The 17,279-nt window shown below is 46.1% G+C and overlaps 1 protein-coding gene across 2 annotated transcripts in view; it reads right to left on the reverse strand.

The window, feature by feature from the left end:
• Positions 1 to 1,373: 1,373 nt before the first annotated feature.
• The window catches only part of DENND3 (DENN domain containing 3), a 51,266-nt gene continuing 35,360 nt past the window's right edge, over positions 1,374 to 17,279 (reverse strand). For both annotated transcript variants that reach the window (XM_087706640.1, XM_087706639.1), the window contains exons 18-23: positions 14,958 to 15,094; positions 12,011 to 12,171; positions 9,972 to 10,105; positions 7,403 to 7,521; positions 5,829 to 5,966; positions 1,374 to 3,285 (exon numbers count right to left, since the gene is read on the reverse strand). In XM_087706640.1, coding sequence (XP_087562766.1) covers positions 3,061 to 3,285; positions 5,829 to 5,966; positions 7,403 to 7,521; positions 9,972 to 10,105; positions 12,011 to 12,171; positions 14,958 to 15,094 — 914 coding nt within the window. In that variant the 3' untranslated portion in view covers positions 1,374 to 3,060. The remainder of the gene's footprint in view (positions 3,286 to 5,828; positions 5,967 to 7,402; positions 7,522 to 9,971; positions 10,106 to 12,010; positions 12,172 to 14,957; positions 15,095 to 17,279) is intronic.

Here is a 17,279-nt window from a genome sequence, read left to right on the forward strand (position 1 = left end):
CACAATTCTTTAATATTTACAATATGGTATAAGTATTGCTCAGCCACCTACCCACCGCTAGGAAAAACCAACGTTCATTGCAAAAATGTACAGTATTTTAAAACACTGGATGGAGTTGGGGAATGATACTACAAAATGGGAGAGGGGCATATTCAGAATGGGGGAGAAAATAAAGATTTTGGGAGGGGGAGACGATGTGGGCGAGGTCCATTTAGCAAACAAAAGACCCCCCCCTTCTTGTTGCAAACAAGCCTTTCCTATTTTAATAGGAAAACGGTGGACAACAAGAAATAATATGTAATTGTTTCTCTAAGAAACGGATCATTTTAAATCATTTTGCTTTATTTGTATGCCGCCCTTTTCCCTGAAGGGACTCAGGGCGGCTCACAACTCAAGGGAGGGGAAAAACAGACAAGTTACAAGACATAAAAACCATACACAATTTAAAAGCACACAACAATCATACCATTCGAGTGGGGCTGTAAGTCTTTAGCCCCAGGCCTGTCGGAACAGCCAGGTTTTAAGGGCTATGCGGAAGGCCTGGAGGGTGGTGAGGGTTCGAATCTCCACGGGGAGTTCGTTCCAGAGGGTCGGAGCAGCCACAGAGAAGGCCCTCCTCCGGGTAGTCGCCAGTCGACACTGGCCGGCGGATGGAATTCGGAGGAGGCCTAGTCTGTGGGATCTAATTGGTCTAGTGGAGGTAATTGGCAGTAGGCGGTCTCTCAAGTCTCTCACGGAGACTTTAACCCATTCAACATTTGCAATAGGAGCTTTCTTGGGAAAGGTTTAAATTCTTTTACCAAGCAGCTCTCACTAAATTAAAAAAAGGGTAACAGAACATCTGTCTGATCTTGATCCATACAAATCATTTGACGGAATACATCCCAGAAAATACTGTACCACGTCTTTCAAAAATCCTGGGGGAACTACCAGAGGACTGGAAAAGAGCTGATATGGTTCCCATCTTCAAAAAAAAAAAAGGCGAGGGGGAAACAGACCTGGGAAACTACAGACCAGTCAGCCTAACAGCGATACCTGGGAAGATACTGGAAAAGATATTTTTTAAAAAAAAAACAGATCTGCCAACATCTAGAAACGAGTAGAAGTCAGCATGGGCTTGTTAAAAACAGATCATGCCAAACCAATCTTAGTTCGTTCTTCAACATAGTGACTGAATTAGTAGAAATTAGCCATCTGTCTGAAATGATGTGGGGTCTCCTGCTTAGGTGGGGGTTGGATTAGAGATCTACAAGGTCCCTTCCAACTCTGTTAATCTCCCTCTATAGCAGTGTTTCTCAACCTTGGCAACTTGAAAATGTCTGGACTTCAACTCCCAGAATTCCCCAGCCAGCGAATGCTGGGAGTTGAAGTCCAGACGTCTTCAAGTTGCCAAGGTTGAGAAACACTGCTCTATAGAAAAGTGAAATGTCACTCACTCATCACGAAATCTCCAGAACCGTAAAGCCTACAAACTTGAAATTTGGCACATATGTTCCTCTTGGCTTCTAGGTGCTTGCTAAGAAAGGGTTTTCCGAAGTGACCATCAGATCATTAGCATTTCTTATACAGTTATTAGCATGCTGTGATGCTAAGGAGTTCTACTCCCCCTCCCCACCTGAAAAGAACTCTGTTCCAACTGCCAGTTGCCTCACAATCCCTTACCTCAGTTCAAACTGGCAGACATTTCACTCCTTCACTCAGGAGCGGCCTGGGGCTCCTTACAGTATTAAATGTCGGTACTTAACCAAAATGTCTACGCCTTCTACCTATGGAACTGCTTCCGGACTCTAGGCAGCGGGAGCGATATTCCCTTATGTGTTTCAATCACCGACCACCTCTGAGCCAACGGATTGAACCAGATTTCTCCTGCATAGCCCAGTTACATAGTTTTGTCGCGAAGCACGGGTATCCAGCTAGCCTGTTAATAAATCTTAAGAGCAGACCACCGCTGGAGAGAAAAGGATCGATTCTCTTTGTGGAGTCTTGCAGAAGAGTTTCCACACGGCTTCTCCGAGCTCGGCACCAGTCTCAGCGCAGCGGGCCTCTCCGATGATGCCTCCAACGCGGCTTATTTTAAATTTTGCAAAATCAAAATTTAACACCCATTACTTAAGCGGTGCAATCGGACGGTGAATAGTTTCGCTTTTCAGTAAGCCCAGAGGTCCAAATCCTGAACCAGGTAGATGACAGGTAGTCCCTGACTTACAACAGTTCATTTAGTGAACCTTCGAAGTTACAACGGCAGTGAAAAATGTGACGTACGACCGTTTTTCACACCTATGACTGTTGCAGCATCTTTGTGGTCATGCGATCAAAATTGAGACGCTTGGCAACTGGTTCATACTTATGACTGTTGCAGGGTCCTGGGTGTGTGTGTGTGTGTGTGTGCATTTGTGTGTGTGACGTTATCCGCTTTGGGCACGAGTGACGTCCACGAGGAAGCCACATTTACTTAACAACTAGGTTGCTGATTCAACAAATCTGCGGTGATTCACTTAACAGCTGTGGCAAGAAAAATCGTAAAATGGGGCAAAACTCACTTAACAAATGTTTCCTTTAGCAACATAAACGTTGAGCTCAATTGTGATCGTAACCCAAGGACTACCTATATACAGTCTAAACAAGGGACCCCCAACTGGTTTTGAAATGCGGATTCGGGAGAGTTTGGTACAGTCAGTCCCCACTTAAAGACTGGCCACTTCGCAACCATTTGAAGTTACGACAGACTCCTCAAAAGGTAATTACCCAGACTCAAAGTTCTGACTATGTCCCCCCCCCCTCGTGGGTTCACCTTATGACGGCCATGTTTGCTTAACAACCACTACAGAAAAACAAAGTCCTAAGATTGGTTTGGTCATAAGATGACCTGCTTAACGACTGGCACAACTTATGACTATAGATCCAGGTTCAATTACTGTTATTAAGTCGAGGACCCTGCATTAAGGAATTTCCAGGGATTCTCTATTCACACTCTCTTCTTAGTATGGAATTTGTGGTTGAAAGGGGTAGAAATAAATTAAAAAGAAACGTTAACTTCTCCATTCAGGTTTTCGAATGATATTAAATGAACTGGAAGCCCAAACTCTCCTCCACCTTCCAGATTGCAATCTTCCCTTCTTCTTTTCCCCCTCCGCTCAGAACGTAGCGATCCTCGGCCGAGCACAAGGACTTCACCACATCCGTGTGTCCAACCAATTCTTTTTCCACCAATTTCCTTTCCGTATCCATCACGTAGATTTTCCCTTTGACCGTGCCCTGGGAGAGTCCTCGGCCACCAATCCACATCTGGAAAGGAAACCAAACTTTTAGAAAAAGGCGTCTACGAGGGGCTTGAAGGGTTTGGGGCAGGGGTCGGCAACCTTAAAACACTCAAAGAGCCATTTGGACCCGTTTCCCACAGAAAAAACACCGGGAGCCACAGAAACCTTCCCGTGGCTGATTATTTCCTGAGCGCCTCCAAAACTAGCGTATGTAATTTGAATTAAAGATTCCGTTTTCTTCCAAAACTTTTATTCTTGGGTTTATCCATGGTTGGCCTACTAGGGATCGAAAAACTCAATAAATGGCGTGCTGGCGGGGGTTGCGACATATATTTTCAGCGATAGGGAGTCGTAGCAGAGGGATGAAAGAGCCACATGCGGCTCCAGAGCCGCAGGTTGCTGACCCCTGGTTTGGGGAAACTCGGAAGGCGCGTGGATTTGTCTGTTACGCCTTGGGCATTTATTAAACTCAATGTTCTTTTTTCGTAACAAGTGCACAAGCCTAAGAAAAGTCGATGTTTTTCTTCAGCATTACAATGTGAATCATCATCTTCTTTTAACGACCCCCATAATCCCTCGCAGGGTGGAGTCTCGGCAACTGAGTGGAGTTGAGTGTTTACTGGCCGGATGCCCTTCCTGTCGCCAACGAGGAGGCTTTTTTCCAGCAGATTATTCTCATTGTGTCGAGAGAGAGAAATATCTGCCTCCACCTAGGATTGAACTCACAGCCATTACGACATGAGTATCCCCTGATATGACCTGATATTCCAGGTCATCTTTTCTGCCAAGGTGGCGCAGTGGTTAAATGCAGCACTGCAGGCTACTGCTAGATCAGCAGGTCAGCGGTTCAAATCTCACCGGCTCAGGGTTGACTCAGCCTTCCATCCTTCCGAGGTGGGTAAAATGAGGACCCAGATTGTTGGGGGCAATATGCTGACTCTCTGTAAACCGCTTAGAGAGGCCTGAAAAGGCCTATGAAGCGGTATATAAGTCTACTGCTATTGCTATTGCTTTGAAAATGGATCTCTCGTGGCTCAAATATCCATCCATGCAAAGCAAATGTTTGTATTTACCATCCATCCATCTTTCTATGGCTGTTATAGAGTTTATTACAATATCATCAGCAGAAAAAGGGATTTTTTTAAAGCAACAGAACAATGATTAAAAAGTGAGGATCAATTAGTCAGACCTGATTTTCACCAGAGGTAAAATACAGTCTAAAAAAAGTACAAACCTACCTTATTTGACCTCTGAGATCACAACGATGTTTTTCAAACGAGGTCACTTTAAGATGTGTGGACTTCAACTCCCAGAATTCCCCAGCCAGCCATGCCTTCATGAATTCAGGGAGTTGAAGCCCGCACATCTTAAAGTGACCACGTTTGAAAAACACAGGACTAGCCAATTAGAGGCCTAATGTTAGGCCATGCCCTCGTATTGGGGAAAAATATTTCAGCATATATTCCTGGTTTTACACCTGTAGCTATAATGCAATGCAATGTAGGTTCAATGGTCATTCACTGCCCCCTAGTGGTCATATCCATATATAAAATCAGAGCTCTGGCCCCATAATAGATGATTTATTATAAAAAATTCATTGAATGTTCCTTCCTTCTTCCTTTGAGCTGGGAGCTTTGAGCCATCCTAGGTGTAGTAATATTTTTGTCTCTATTAATTAATAAAATAAGGTTGTAAATGGTCTAGGGAAGCCGATTCTTGTCCACCCTGTCCTTTCGAACACTTACGACATTTTTACGGCTTTTTAAAAATTGTTCCTTGCTGCTTTTCTAAATACTCAAGGCAGCAAATATATTTAATGCTCCTTGCTCCTCCTGTTTTTCCGACAAACAACAACCCTGTGAGGTGGGTTGGGCTGAGAGTGACTGTCCCAGAATCACTTAGCTGACTTCCATGCCTAAGGTGGGACTAGAACTCAGTCTCCTAATGATTGTCCCAAAGTCAGGCATCCAGCTTTCATGCCTAAGGCAGGACTAGAATTCACCATCTCCTGGTGATTGGTCCAAAGTCACCCAGCTGGTTTTCATGTCTAAAGTAGGACTAGAACTCCCCATCTCCTGATGATTGTCCCAAAGTCACCCAGCTGGCTTTCATGTCTAAAGTAGGACTAGAACTCCCCATCTCCTGGTGATAGGTCCAAAGTCACCCAGCTGGCTTTCATGTCTAAAGTAGGACTAGAACTCCCCACCTCCTGATGATTGTCCCAAAGTCAGGCATCCAGCTTTTATGCCAAAGGCAGAACTAGAACTCCCCATCTCCTGGTCATTGGTCCAAAGTCACCAGCTTGCTTTCATGCCTAATGCAGGACTAAAACTCCCCACCTCCTAATTACTGGCCCAAAGTCACCCAGGCGGCTTTCCTGTCTAAAGCCGGACTAGAACTCCCCATCTCCCGGTTTCTAGCCTCCTGCCTTAACCACTAGACCAAACTGTCTCTCATTTTAAGCAAACTGTTGGACTTGCCGTTCCCCAAATTCCACGACGCCCTTACGACACTGGCCAAAATCCCTACAGCGGAAGATCCCGAGGAATCCCTGCAGGTTTGGCTTACCTGGTTTTTCACTTTGATCATGCAGGTGATCTCGGAGCAATCCTGCAGGCTCATCTTTTGCAAGGGGGTGGAGAAATCCTCCATGCTCCAGATCAAGAGCTCGCAGCTGCCGGCCCAGGAAGCCCAGACTTCGCCCCGCTGAGGCCCCAAGAAAGAGAAACAGGCAACGTCAGACAAGGGCCTAGAACAGTGTTTCTCAACGTTGGCAACTTGAAGATGTCCGGACTTCATCTCCCAGAATTCCCCAGCAGTGGTTAGGACAGTGTTTCTCAACCTTGTCAACTTGAAGATGTCTGGACTTCAACTCCCAGAATTCCCCAGCCAGCATTCGCTGGCTGGGGAATTCTGGGAGCTGAAGTCCAGACATCTTCAAGTTGCCAACGTTGAGAAACACTGGCCTAGAAGATTCCGGATGGCGGGCTTTGCTTGAAGCTGCCACAGCAGCCCGGGTAGAAATTACAAGTAGCCCTCGACTGAAAATGATTCATTTAATGACCGTTCAAGCGCTGAAATCAGCGACTTATGGCTGTTTTTCCACACTTGCCAACTGCTGGGAGTGTCCCACGGTGACGGGATCGCAAAATTCAGACCCTCGGCCACGGATTCATATTTATGACGGTTGCAGCATCGTATCGGGGTCGTGGGATCCCTTTTTCTGCGACTCTTCTGACGAAAAATAAAATCAACGGGGAAGCCAGATTCACTTAACGACCGTGTTCCTAACTTGGCCAGTGACTCATATTTATGACAATTGCGGTGTCCCGGGGTCACGTGACCACCTCTAGCGACTTTTTGACCACGGGGAAGCCAGATTCACTTAACAACTGGGGTAACAACTTAATAATTGCAGGGGTTTACTGAACAGCTGGAACAGGAAGGCTGGTAAAACGGGGCAAAATTCACTTAACAGCTGTCCCACTTAGCAACACAAATTTTGGCCTCCACTGCGGTCATAAGTCGAGGACTACTTGTTGTGGCCCGCCAGCAGAACTGGCAGCAGATTCGGACAGTGAAAAGGTTGGGGAGGAACCTGGGCCAGTCCTGGAGTCTGGGGAAGGCTCTGATGAGGGCTCTGCGTCGGAGGCAGAGAAGGGGCCTAAGCCGTTCGACAGTTATCAGCTGCCTTCGGAGTCGGTCATCAGTGAGGCAGAAGAACAGCTGGAGCCTGTTCCCAGTGTGCGCATGCACAGAGTTGCCAGACGAAGGGAACAGCTAAAGAACAGGGGTCGATTTGGGAGTAAGGCCACAGGTGGACGGTGAATGGCCCCTCCCAGAGGAAATAAAAGAGGAGCAACATGGGAGTGGAGTTTGCAGGAGACAATTACTTCGCTTCATTGGTTTCTTGACTCTCCGAGACTCCTTGCTAAGTTTTGCATATATCGGCCTGTCAGCTCTCCAGGCCAGATAAGGTCTGTGACCGTAAATCCTCTCTCGAAAGACTTTGTGGGATGTGAAAGAGCGGAATTCAGAGGAAATTACTAAAAGGGTTTTTTGTCGGGACAAGGAGTTTGCTTCAGGCTCTTGGGAAGCCTCGGTCAGGACGCTACCTGTGTTCAATCCTAGGAATAGATTACCTCAGGAAACAACTGGAAGCAGAGCAGAGGCGTGAGGGGGTCGGTGGGCACGTTTTCCAGTTTCACCTTCTGGCGAACCATCCCGTTTGTGGTGACCACAACGATGTAGTCTTGTATACCTTAAAGCAAAGAGACAGCGCAGAGTTTAGGACTGGAAACAAGGCCTTCGAGAGAAACCGCGACGCGAGAGAAAGGCGAAAAGCAAGAGGGCTTTAAGCGGTAAATCTGGTATTAGTCCCATCCGGTACGGGTGGTCCTCGAGTTACAACAGTTCACTGAGTGACCGCTTGAAGTTACAACAGCACTGAAAAAAGGGGACTTGTGATTGTTTTTTCACCCTTATGACTGTTGCAGTGACAAGATAAAACTTACGTCAGAGTGTGCACAGAGTGACTACTAATTTGAGACAAACCTCCGTGTTTGTCTTTTAAACAGTGGTTATATACAAGACCGATGTATAGATACCGTATTTTTCAGAGTATAAGATGCACCTTTTCCCCCCATAAGAGGGTGAAAATTTGGGTGCGTCTTATATACCAAATGTAGCCCCGCCCACCCACCGACCCCCACCCTTTGGCCTCTGCCTCCCAGCAATTTACCTCCTTGCAGCAAACGGGGGAAATGGGGCTTGCGGAGGCGGCAATAGGCTATGCCAATCCCTGCAGCCTGAAACAGCTGATCATTGGGAGGCCTGTGCTGAAAATGAAATTGAAAGTGAAACTTGCTGTTTGCTGCAAGGAGGCAAATTGCTGGGAGGAAGATTTTTTCTTCTGCTAATCAGACTAAACTGAAACAGGCTGTTTGCTGTTGCTGCAAGGAGGCAAGTGAATAGCTATAAATGCCTATAGAATGTTCAAATTATTAGACTTATTTTTTAAATAAGTTTTTATTATTGTTCTAGACAGCTTAACAAAATGAAGAAGCTTTTTAAAATAAATGCTTGATCTGAAGAGGCCCAGTTCTATTGTATCTTCTTTTAAATAGCAGAGAATAACGTATACTTCCAGAAAGCCACATTAATTTTAACAGCCTCTGTACAAGTACAGTCTGAAATATACAAACAGTGTATATCTTCTGTACTGTTTGCTGTTTGTTGCAAGGAGGCAAACTGCTGGGAGGCAGATTTCCCCCCTCCCCTTGTTTTCCTCCCCAAAAGCTAGGTGCATCTTATACTGCGGAGTGTCTTATACTCTGAAAAATATGGTACATACACGTTAGGAAAATACCAAACAAACAATCAATCTTCAACTCTACACAGAGAACTACAATGGAGATACAACACAAGGAGCGATATGCCCTTTCATGGCCTCCTTTACATAGACAGCTTCTTAAAGTGGCAATACCCGGCTTCTTAAAGCGGCAATACCTCTGCTGATCCATCCTCATCTCATCATCTTAAATTGCAAACTTACTTGGTTGGTCAACTTTAAATCATCATTACCCTGACATCCTATTTATCTGAGTATGGCTAGTCTAAAGATAAGAAGGACTAGGGCGACATGATAGCATTTTTCCAGTATTTGAGGGGCTGCCACAAAAAGGAGGAGGTCAATTTATTCTCCAAAGCACCAGAGAGCAGGACAAGCAGCAATGGTTGAAAACTAATTGAGGAGAGGTGCAACCTGGAATGAAGGAGAAACTTCTTAACGGTGAGGACAATTAACCAGTGGAACTACTTGCCACCAGAGTGGAAAGCTTCATTACTGGAGGCTTTTAAGAAGAGACTGGAGAGACACTTCCCTGAAATGGTATATGGGGTCTCCTGCTTGAGAAAAGGGTTGGACTAGAAGACCTCCAAGGTCCTTTCCAGCTCCACTTCTGATTGATTGATTAATCTATAACTGCTGTCATCTTTTAATTTCAATTTCTAATTTCTTAAGAAATTAAAAGATGCTTAGTCCTGGGGAGGAAAGCTATGGCAAATCTAGACAGCATCCTAAAAAGCAGAGACATCACCCTGCCAACAAAAGTGCCTATAGTCAAGGCTGTGGTTTTCTCAGTTGCAATGGACGGCTGTGAAGGTTGGACCATAAGGAAGGCTGAGCGCCAAAGAATGGAGGCCTTTGAACTCTGATGCTGGAGAAGACTCCTGCGAGCCCCTTGGCCTGCAAGGCGATCCAACCGGTCAGTCCTAGAGGAGATCAGCCCTGACTGCTCTTTAGAAGGCCAGATCCTGAAGAGGAAACTCAAATCCTTTGGCCACCTAATGAGAAGGAAGAAGGACTCCCTGGAGAAGAGCCTCATGCTGGGAAAGATGGAGGGCAAGAGAAGAAGGGGATGGCAGAGAAGGAGGTGGCTGGATGGAGTCACTGAAGCAGCAGGCGTGAGTTTAAATGGACTCCAGAGGATGGTAGAGGACAGGAAGGCCTGGAGGAATGTTGTCCATGGGGTTGCGATGGGTCGGACATGATTTTGTGACTAACAACAACAATCTGTCATCTTGACATCATCAGGATGCCCCAGGAACAATACAGAAAGATGGAAAGGGCTGAGATTAAAGGCAAGGTGCAGTACTTTAAAGTAGGAAGTATTTTAGAAGTTCACTGAGCGTGCGATGCTGGAAACTCACAGCACCAAAGTCGATGCTTGTAGAACTGGATCGAAGTCACCAGGTTGAAGGGCAGCTGGAACCTGCGGTTCACTTTCAGAGAGCTGATGTTCCAGGCAATCACGGTGCCGTCCACGCTGCACGAATACACCTCGCTGCTCGAAGGGATTAAGAAACACACGTCTTACAAACCCTTGCAAAGATCAGCACAGGTAGTTCTCCAGTTATGGCCCTAATGCTCCTGAGCTCCGTTTTAAGCTGCGATGGCCTCCTGCAACCCTCTGCCAGCTCCTGAGCTCCATTTTCAGCTACGACGGTCTCCTGCAACCCACTGCCAGCAAAAATGGGCTCCTGAGTTCCGTTTTCAGCTGCGCCTGCCTCCTGCGGTTCCACCACAAAACCGCGTTCGACTAAACCGCGCTCGACGAAACCGCGTAGCTGACGTCATCAACAGCGCGACAACAGCGCGGAGACAGAAGCACACTGTAAACGCTAAAATTAACCCCTAAACCTAAACCTAACCCCCCTAAACCTAATCCTAAACCTAATCCTAAACCTAATCCTAAACCTAACCCTTAACCTAACCCTAAACCTAATCCTAACCCTTAACCTAACCCTAAACCTTAACCTAACCCTAAACCTAATCCTAACCCCTAACCTAACCCTAACCCTTAACCTAACCCTAAAGCTAACCCTAAACATAACCTAAACCTAACCCTTAACTTAAGTTGAATCGGCTTGCTTTCAAAGCGCTATTTAAAGCGCCCTTCTTTCTCCGCGCTCGCTGTTGTCGCCCTGTTGATGACATCAGCGACGCGGTTTAATCGGGCGCGGCTTAGTCGAGCGCGGTTTTATCGTGCCACGGCCTCCTGCAACCCTCTGACAGCAAAAACAGCCTCCCTGAGCTCCATTTTCAGCTGCAACAGCCCCCACCGAGCCGAGGTGGCACAGTGGTTAAATGCAGCACTGCAGGCTACTGCTAGATCAGCAGTTCAGCGGTTCAAATCTCACTGGCTCAGGGTTGACTCAGCCTTTCATCCTTCTGAGGTGGGTAAAATGAGGACCCGGATTGTTGTTGGGGGCGATATGCTGACTCTGTAAACCGCTTAGAGAGGGCTGAAAGCCCTATGAAGCGGTATATAAGTCTACTGCTATTGCTATTGCTATTGTAACCTCTGCCAACAAAAACAGGCTCCTGAGCTCTGTTTTCAGCTGCAACGGCCTCTTGCAACTCTCTGCCAGCAAAAATGGACTCCTGAGCTCCATTTTCAGCTGCGACAGCCTCCTGCAATCCTCGGCCAGCAAAAGCGGAGCTCGGGAGGGCTGCACGCGCCCCTCACAAGCTCCGTTTTCACTGGCAGAGGCACCGCGGGCCAGTCCTTCGCTGTTTCCAGGACGGCCCCATGGGCCACATCTAAGCACCCCGCAGGCCGCATCTGCCCCCCCCCCCCCAGGCCTTGACGTCCCTGCCCTAATGAATTACCCATAAGACTGACCCAAGTTTAGGGCTGTCTTTGTGGTGGTCGTGGTTTGTTATGGGGAAGTTTGGCCAAAAACCCCAGAAGTAAATAGTGCCTTTTGGTAAAAAAAAGATGGCATAAAACATGGTCATGTGACCATAGGATACCGGAAGCAGCTGTAAATGTCATCTGGCAGTCGAGAGTCCGAAGGGCAGGTGCTATGACCATTAAGGGGGGGGGGGGGAAGGATCTGTCAGAACCTTGGAACCAAATCAAAAGTGCCCTTAGGAAGGTCTGTCATAACTTTGAACAGGCACCAAGTCAAGTGTTTCTCAACCTTGGCAACTTGAAGATGTCTGGACTTCAACTCCCAGAATTCCCCAGCCAGCATTCGCTGGCTGGGGAATTCTGGGAGTTGAAGTCCAGACATCTTCAAGTTGCCAAGGTTGAGAAACACTGCACTAAGTGATTGTCTGCACCGGAGACCTAGACCAATTCCGGGCTTTCCAGATCAGCTCCTGCTATTGCTGGCTCTTCCTGAAATTCTTCCTCTAGATTTTTTTTTAATAAGGGCCACCATCCCTGCCATCCTCCACCCACCTGGGTAGACTCTCTTTGGTACCCACAACGATGTCCACAATTTCGTAGCGATGGTCATTCAGTTGCTTGTTGCAAGACATGCTGTGGGTGTTGATCAGGTAGATGACGGAATCTGCAGAGCCGATCCAAACTTGACTTTGTTCTGCCATGATCATACATTTCTGAAGAAAAGAGAGAGAGAGAGAGAGAGAGAGAGAGAGAGAGAGAGAGAGGGAGGGAGGGAGGGAGGGAGGAAGACAGAGAGACAGAAGAGAGAGAAAGAGAGAGACAGAGAGAGAGAGACAGAGAGAGAGACAGAGAGAGAGAGACAGAGAGAGACAGAGGCAGAGAGAGAGAGACAGAGAGACAGAGAGACAGAGAGAGAGACAGAGAGAGGGAGGGAGACAGAGAGAGACAGAGAGAGAGACAGAAAGAGAGACAGAGACAGAGAGGGACAGAGAGAGACAGAGACAGAGAGGGACACAGAGAGAGAGAGAGACAGAGAGGGACAGAGAGAGAGACAGAGAGAGGCAGAGAGAGAGACAGAGAGAGAGAGACAGAGACAGAGACAGAGAGGGACAGAGAGAGAGAGAGACAGAGAGGGACAGAGAGAGAGACAGAGAGAGAAAGAGACAGAGAGAGAGGGAGGGAGAGAGAGAGAGAGACAGAGAGAGAGACAGAGACAGAGACAGAGACAGAGAGGGACAGAGAGAGAGACAGAGAGAGGCAGAGAGAGAGACAGAGACAGAGACAGAGAGGGACAGAGAGAGAGAGAGAGAGAGAGAGAGACAGAGAGGGACAGAGAGAGAGACAGAGAGAGGCAGAGAGAGAGAGAGAGAGACAGAGAGAGAAAGAGACAGAGAGAGAGAGAGAGAGACAGACAGAGACAGAGAGAGACAGAGACAGAGAGAGAGACAGAGAGACAGAGAGAGAGGGAGAGAGAGGGAGAGAGAGAAAGATGTAATTCAAAACCTCTGAAGAACTTACTGTATGTGACTCTTCCCCACTTTTATTTACTAAAAATCTACTGATCATCATCATCATCATCTTTTAATGATGCCATAATTCCTTGTGGGGGTGGACTCTGGGCAACTGAATGGAGTTAGTGGAGCGTTTAATGGCCGGATGCCTTTCCTGTCACCAATGCGGAGTTTTGTTCAGCAGATATATTCTCATTGTGTCCAGAGAGAGAAATCTCTGCCTCTACCTAGGATCGAACTCAAAGGCTCTTGATTGTGAGGTGAGAGGCTCCACCTTTAGGCCACCGCACCACTCCATTAGAAATCTACAGATACATGGGGATTATTAATTATTTCAGTATATTAGATTATTCATTAAATTGATTGTTTAATTCTTTCTGTATTGTATTGTATTATTAATATATATGTATATACTATATAAATGGCTGTGTGTGTATGTCTCAGCATAACTCTGGAATGCCTTGAGCAATTTCAACCAAACTTGATACACAGATGACTTACTCTCTGGAAACAAATACTGTGGGGGTAAGACATCCCTAACACCCCTCAATGTGTGTGTGTTCTGTTAAGATACAGCCTCTTGTGCCTTAAAATGGCTTCTACTGTACTACCATAAAATGAATTCTACTGTACAGCACAGTGGAGTTGCCATGGTAATGGCTTCACAGTGCTCCACAAGGGGGCTCCCTCTGCTAAGAGAGAAAATCCAACATTAGAAATCCTGTCTAATACAGGATTAGGATAAATAAATACCTGGGCAACACTGGGTTATCAACTGGTCTAAAATAAAAAGTGGAGTGTTCTCCAGAGCAGAAACTTCTACTAATATGAATAGCACAAGTAATTGCTTTAATATGCCTTTTTTTAAGAGAGGAAGAGCCCCAAAACAAACATGGTTTTCTTCCGAAGAAGAGGCTGGAGAAGGATATGTGGTCCTTCCTCTACTGGGTCCTTAACCAAAGTAGACCACTGTATGGAAAAGCACATTCCCCAGCAAATTCGCTAAGAAAGGATTTTTCAAAATGACCAACAGGTCATTAGTATTTCTTATACAGTAATTAACACGCTCTGATGCTAAGGAGTTCTACTCCCCCTCCCCACTTGAAAAGAACTCTGTTCCAACTGCCAGTTGCCTTATATTAACACGCTGTGATGCTAAGGAGTTAGACATTCTACTCCCCCTCCCCACCTGAAAAGAACTATGTTCCAACTGCCAGTTGCCTCACATTCTGTTACCTCAGTTCAAACTGGCAGACGTTCCACTCCTTCACTCAGGAGCGGTCTGAGGCTTCTTAAAGTACTAAACGTCGATACCTCACCAAAATGTCTACGCCTTCCACCTATGGAACTGCTGGGAGCGATATTCCCTTATGTGTTTCAATCACCGACCACCACTGAGCCAACGGATTGAACTGGAATGAACCGGATTTCTCTTGCATTGCCCAATCACTTAGTTTTGTTGTGAAGCACGGGTATCCCGCTAGTTTTAGTATATTTCTCAATCTCAGCAACTGTGTGGATTTCAACTCTCAAAATTGTCCAGCCAGCAACCTGGGCTGGGAAATTTTGAGTGTTTACGTATTTTAAAGTTGCTGAGGTTGAGAGACACTCTACTACCAATTTTTTTTTTTTTAAAGGCCAATGTGAAGGACACGGAACCTTATCTGCTAAAACAAATGAAAAGAAAGCCATCAAACCAGAGTGAGATACTTGAGAAGTTTGAAAGATGTGTTTTTCCTCGAAGACGTTTTGCCTCCGATCCAAGAAGCTTCGTCAGTTCATCAAGTTCAGCCCATCGGAACTGACGAAGCTTCTCGGATGAGAAGCGAAATGTCTTCGAGGAAAAACACAGAAATTCCAGCTGCTTTTTGGAAAAACACCTTTGGGACAACCATGGCCTGGATGACTGAGGATCTCCGCAGACTTGGAAAGATTTCGAAGTATGATTTGAAAACGTCCGTGATAATTCCATCGTCAAAGTCACCTACCAGTTTGGAGTTCCCCACTTTAAAAGAATGCTGTAGGGACCACGTTGATGCATCGAAGACCACAACTTTCCCTCCGTTCAAAGCGCACCATAATTTTGGATGGGCTTCTCCATGTTTTTCTGTGGGTTCCAGCTGCCCTAAAGAGTGGAGAATTTTACATTATATTCTTGGAATATATATACCGTATTTTTCAGAGTATAAGACGCACTGGAGTATAAGACACACTAAGGTTTTGAAGAGGCTTTTTTTTAAAAGGGTTTTGCACTCTGCAAACCTCTCAAAAACGGCCCGTTTTTTCCCCCCAAAAAAGGCATGAAAAACCTTTAGGGGGCTTGCAGAGTGCTCCTGGGGGGAGCAAAAACGAAACGGGCAAACAAAACGGGCACATTTTTTGTCAAAAAAAGTGCATGCATAGACTTTAGGAGGCTTATAGAATACTCCTGGAGGCTGGGAGGGGGCAAAATTGAGCAAAAAAACAGCCCGTTTTTCACTCATTTCTGCCCTCCCCAGCCCCCCAGGAGCTCTCTGAAAGCCTTCTACAGGTTCTGCACGGCCATTTTGGTGAAGGGGGCAGGGCTTTGAGAGGCAAAAAATGATGTATTCAGTGTATAAGACGCACCCAGATTTTCAGCCTCTTTTTTGAGGGAAAAAGGTGCGTCTTATACTCCGAAAAATATGGTGTGTATATATATGGTGTGTACACATACACACGATATATATATATGTATGTGTGTGTGTGTGTTTGTGTGTGTGTGTGTGTGTGTTGTGTCACAGATGAGAGCTAAATAGCTTGAAATAGTTCTATACTAGTCTCCCATTTATTTATTTATATATTTATTTATATATATGTGTGTGTGTGTATGTTCCAGCATAATAATTCTGGAACCCCTCGAGCAACTTCAACCAAACTTGGTACACAGATGACGTACTCTCTGGAAACAAATACTGTGGGGGGTAAGACACCCATAACACCCCTCAGGGTGTGTATCCTGTTAAGCTACAGCCTGTTGTGCCTTCAAATGACTTCTACTGTTACTGCCGAAAAATGGCTTCTACTGTACAGTGCAGTGGAGTTGCCATGGGAATGGCTTCAGTACTCCACAAGGGGGGCTCCCTCTGGTAAGGGGGAAAATCCAATATTAGAAATTACGTTTGGCCCAAGACATTTCCCCCCTAGAAATAGATACCTGGGCAATGCCGGGTTATCAACTAGTTTATGAAAAAACTAGATATTCCCAAGATTTGCAGTCGCCTAGAAGGCTTTGCAGTCAACCTCCTTGGTCCAGTGTGCATGACGGGCCATTGCAAGGGATCACAGCAACACATTTGGTGCTGCAACAAAGAATGCTATTGAATATTAGAACACAGAAGGGAGCTTGGAGGTCTTCTAATTCAACCCTCTGCTCAAGTAGGAGATCCTATAGCAGTCCAGAGAAGTGGCTCTCCAGACTCTTCTTGAAAACCTCCAGTGATGGAGCACCCACAACTTCTGGTGGCAAGTTGTTCCACTGATTGATTGCTGCCAGGAAATGTCTCTTTAGTTCTAGCTTGGATTTCTGTTTAATGTTTAATCCTTCCATTCCCCAAATGACCAGTTGTCTGCAAGGAGTATAAACCCTTCCGTTCCCCAAGTCAGAGCTAAAGAAGCTTCTCGGATGAGAAGGGAAAGGTCTTCAAAGAAAAAGGAAGTCCAGTTGCCTCCTGAAAAAGCATCTTTGGGGACATCCATAACCTGCATGAGTGAGAATCTCTACAGACTTTTGAGAACATCTTCTCTCCTCCTCCTTTACGATGTCATTTGCTGAATACTTTCTCATGGGTATAAAGGTAGATCTTGGATCCCGAACAATTCCCGCAACACCCAAAGTTGGCCTTCAGTGAAGATCAGTGGTCCCACATCTGAGCCTTGAAGCTGGATGGGTTTAGGCATTTCTTTGTCCACGTCAGAACTCACCTAGGCTTCCCCCAAAAGCACGAAGCAGATTCTAGTCCCGGCAAAACCCCTTTTATGAAACGAATGTGAATTCCTCTCATTCACATTCAGCGAAGGCCTGGCAAACAGTCCTTCAAAGGTGAATTTATCACCACAGACCTTATCTAGCTTGGAAAGCTGCCATTTGAGTATTTTCCAAGTGCAGTGCAAGGAAAGTCTTGGCACAGAGTCTCTGAGATTCACGGACAGATCTTCACACTCCTGAAACGAACGAATTGTTTCCTGCAAAAGGCCACTCCCCTTTTGCTCCTCTTTTATTTCCTATGGGAGGGGCCATTCACCGTCCACCTGTGGCCTTCCTCCCAAGTCCACCCTGATTTCTACGCTGT

Source organism: Thamnophis sirtalis, unplaced genomic scaffold, assembly GCF_051295495.1.
Source record: "Thamnophis sirtalis isolate CommonGarterSnake01/CBP01778 unplaced genomic scaffold, rThaSir2_p1.2 scaffold_2, whole genome shotgun sequence".
Taxonomy (NCBI): Eukaryota; Metazoa; Chordata; class Lepidosauria; order Squamata; family Natricidae; genus Thamnophis; species Thamnophis sirtalis.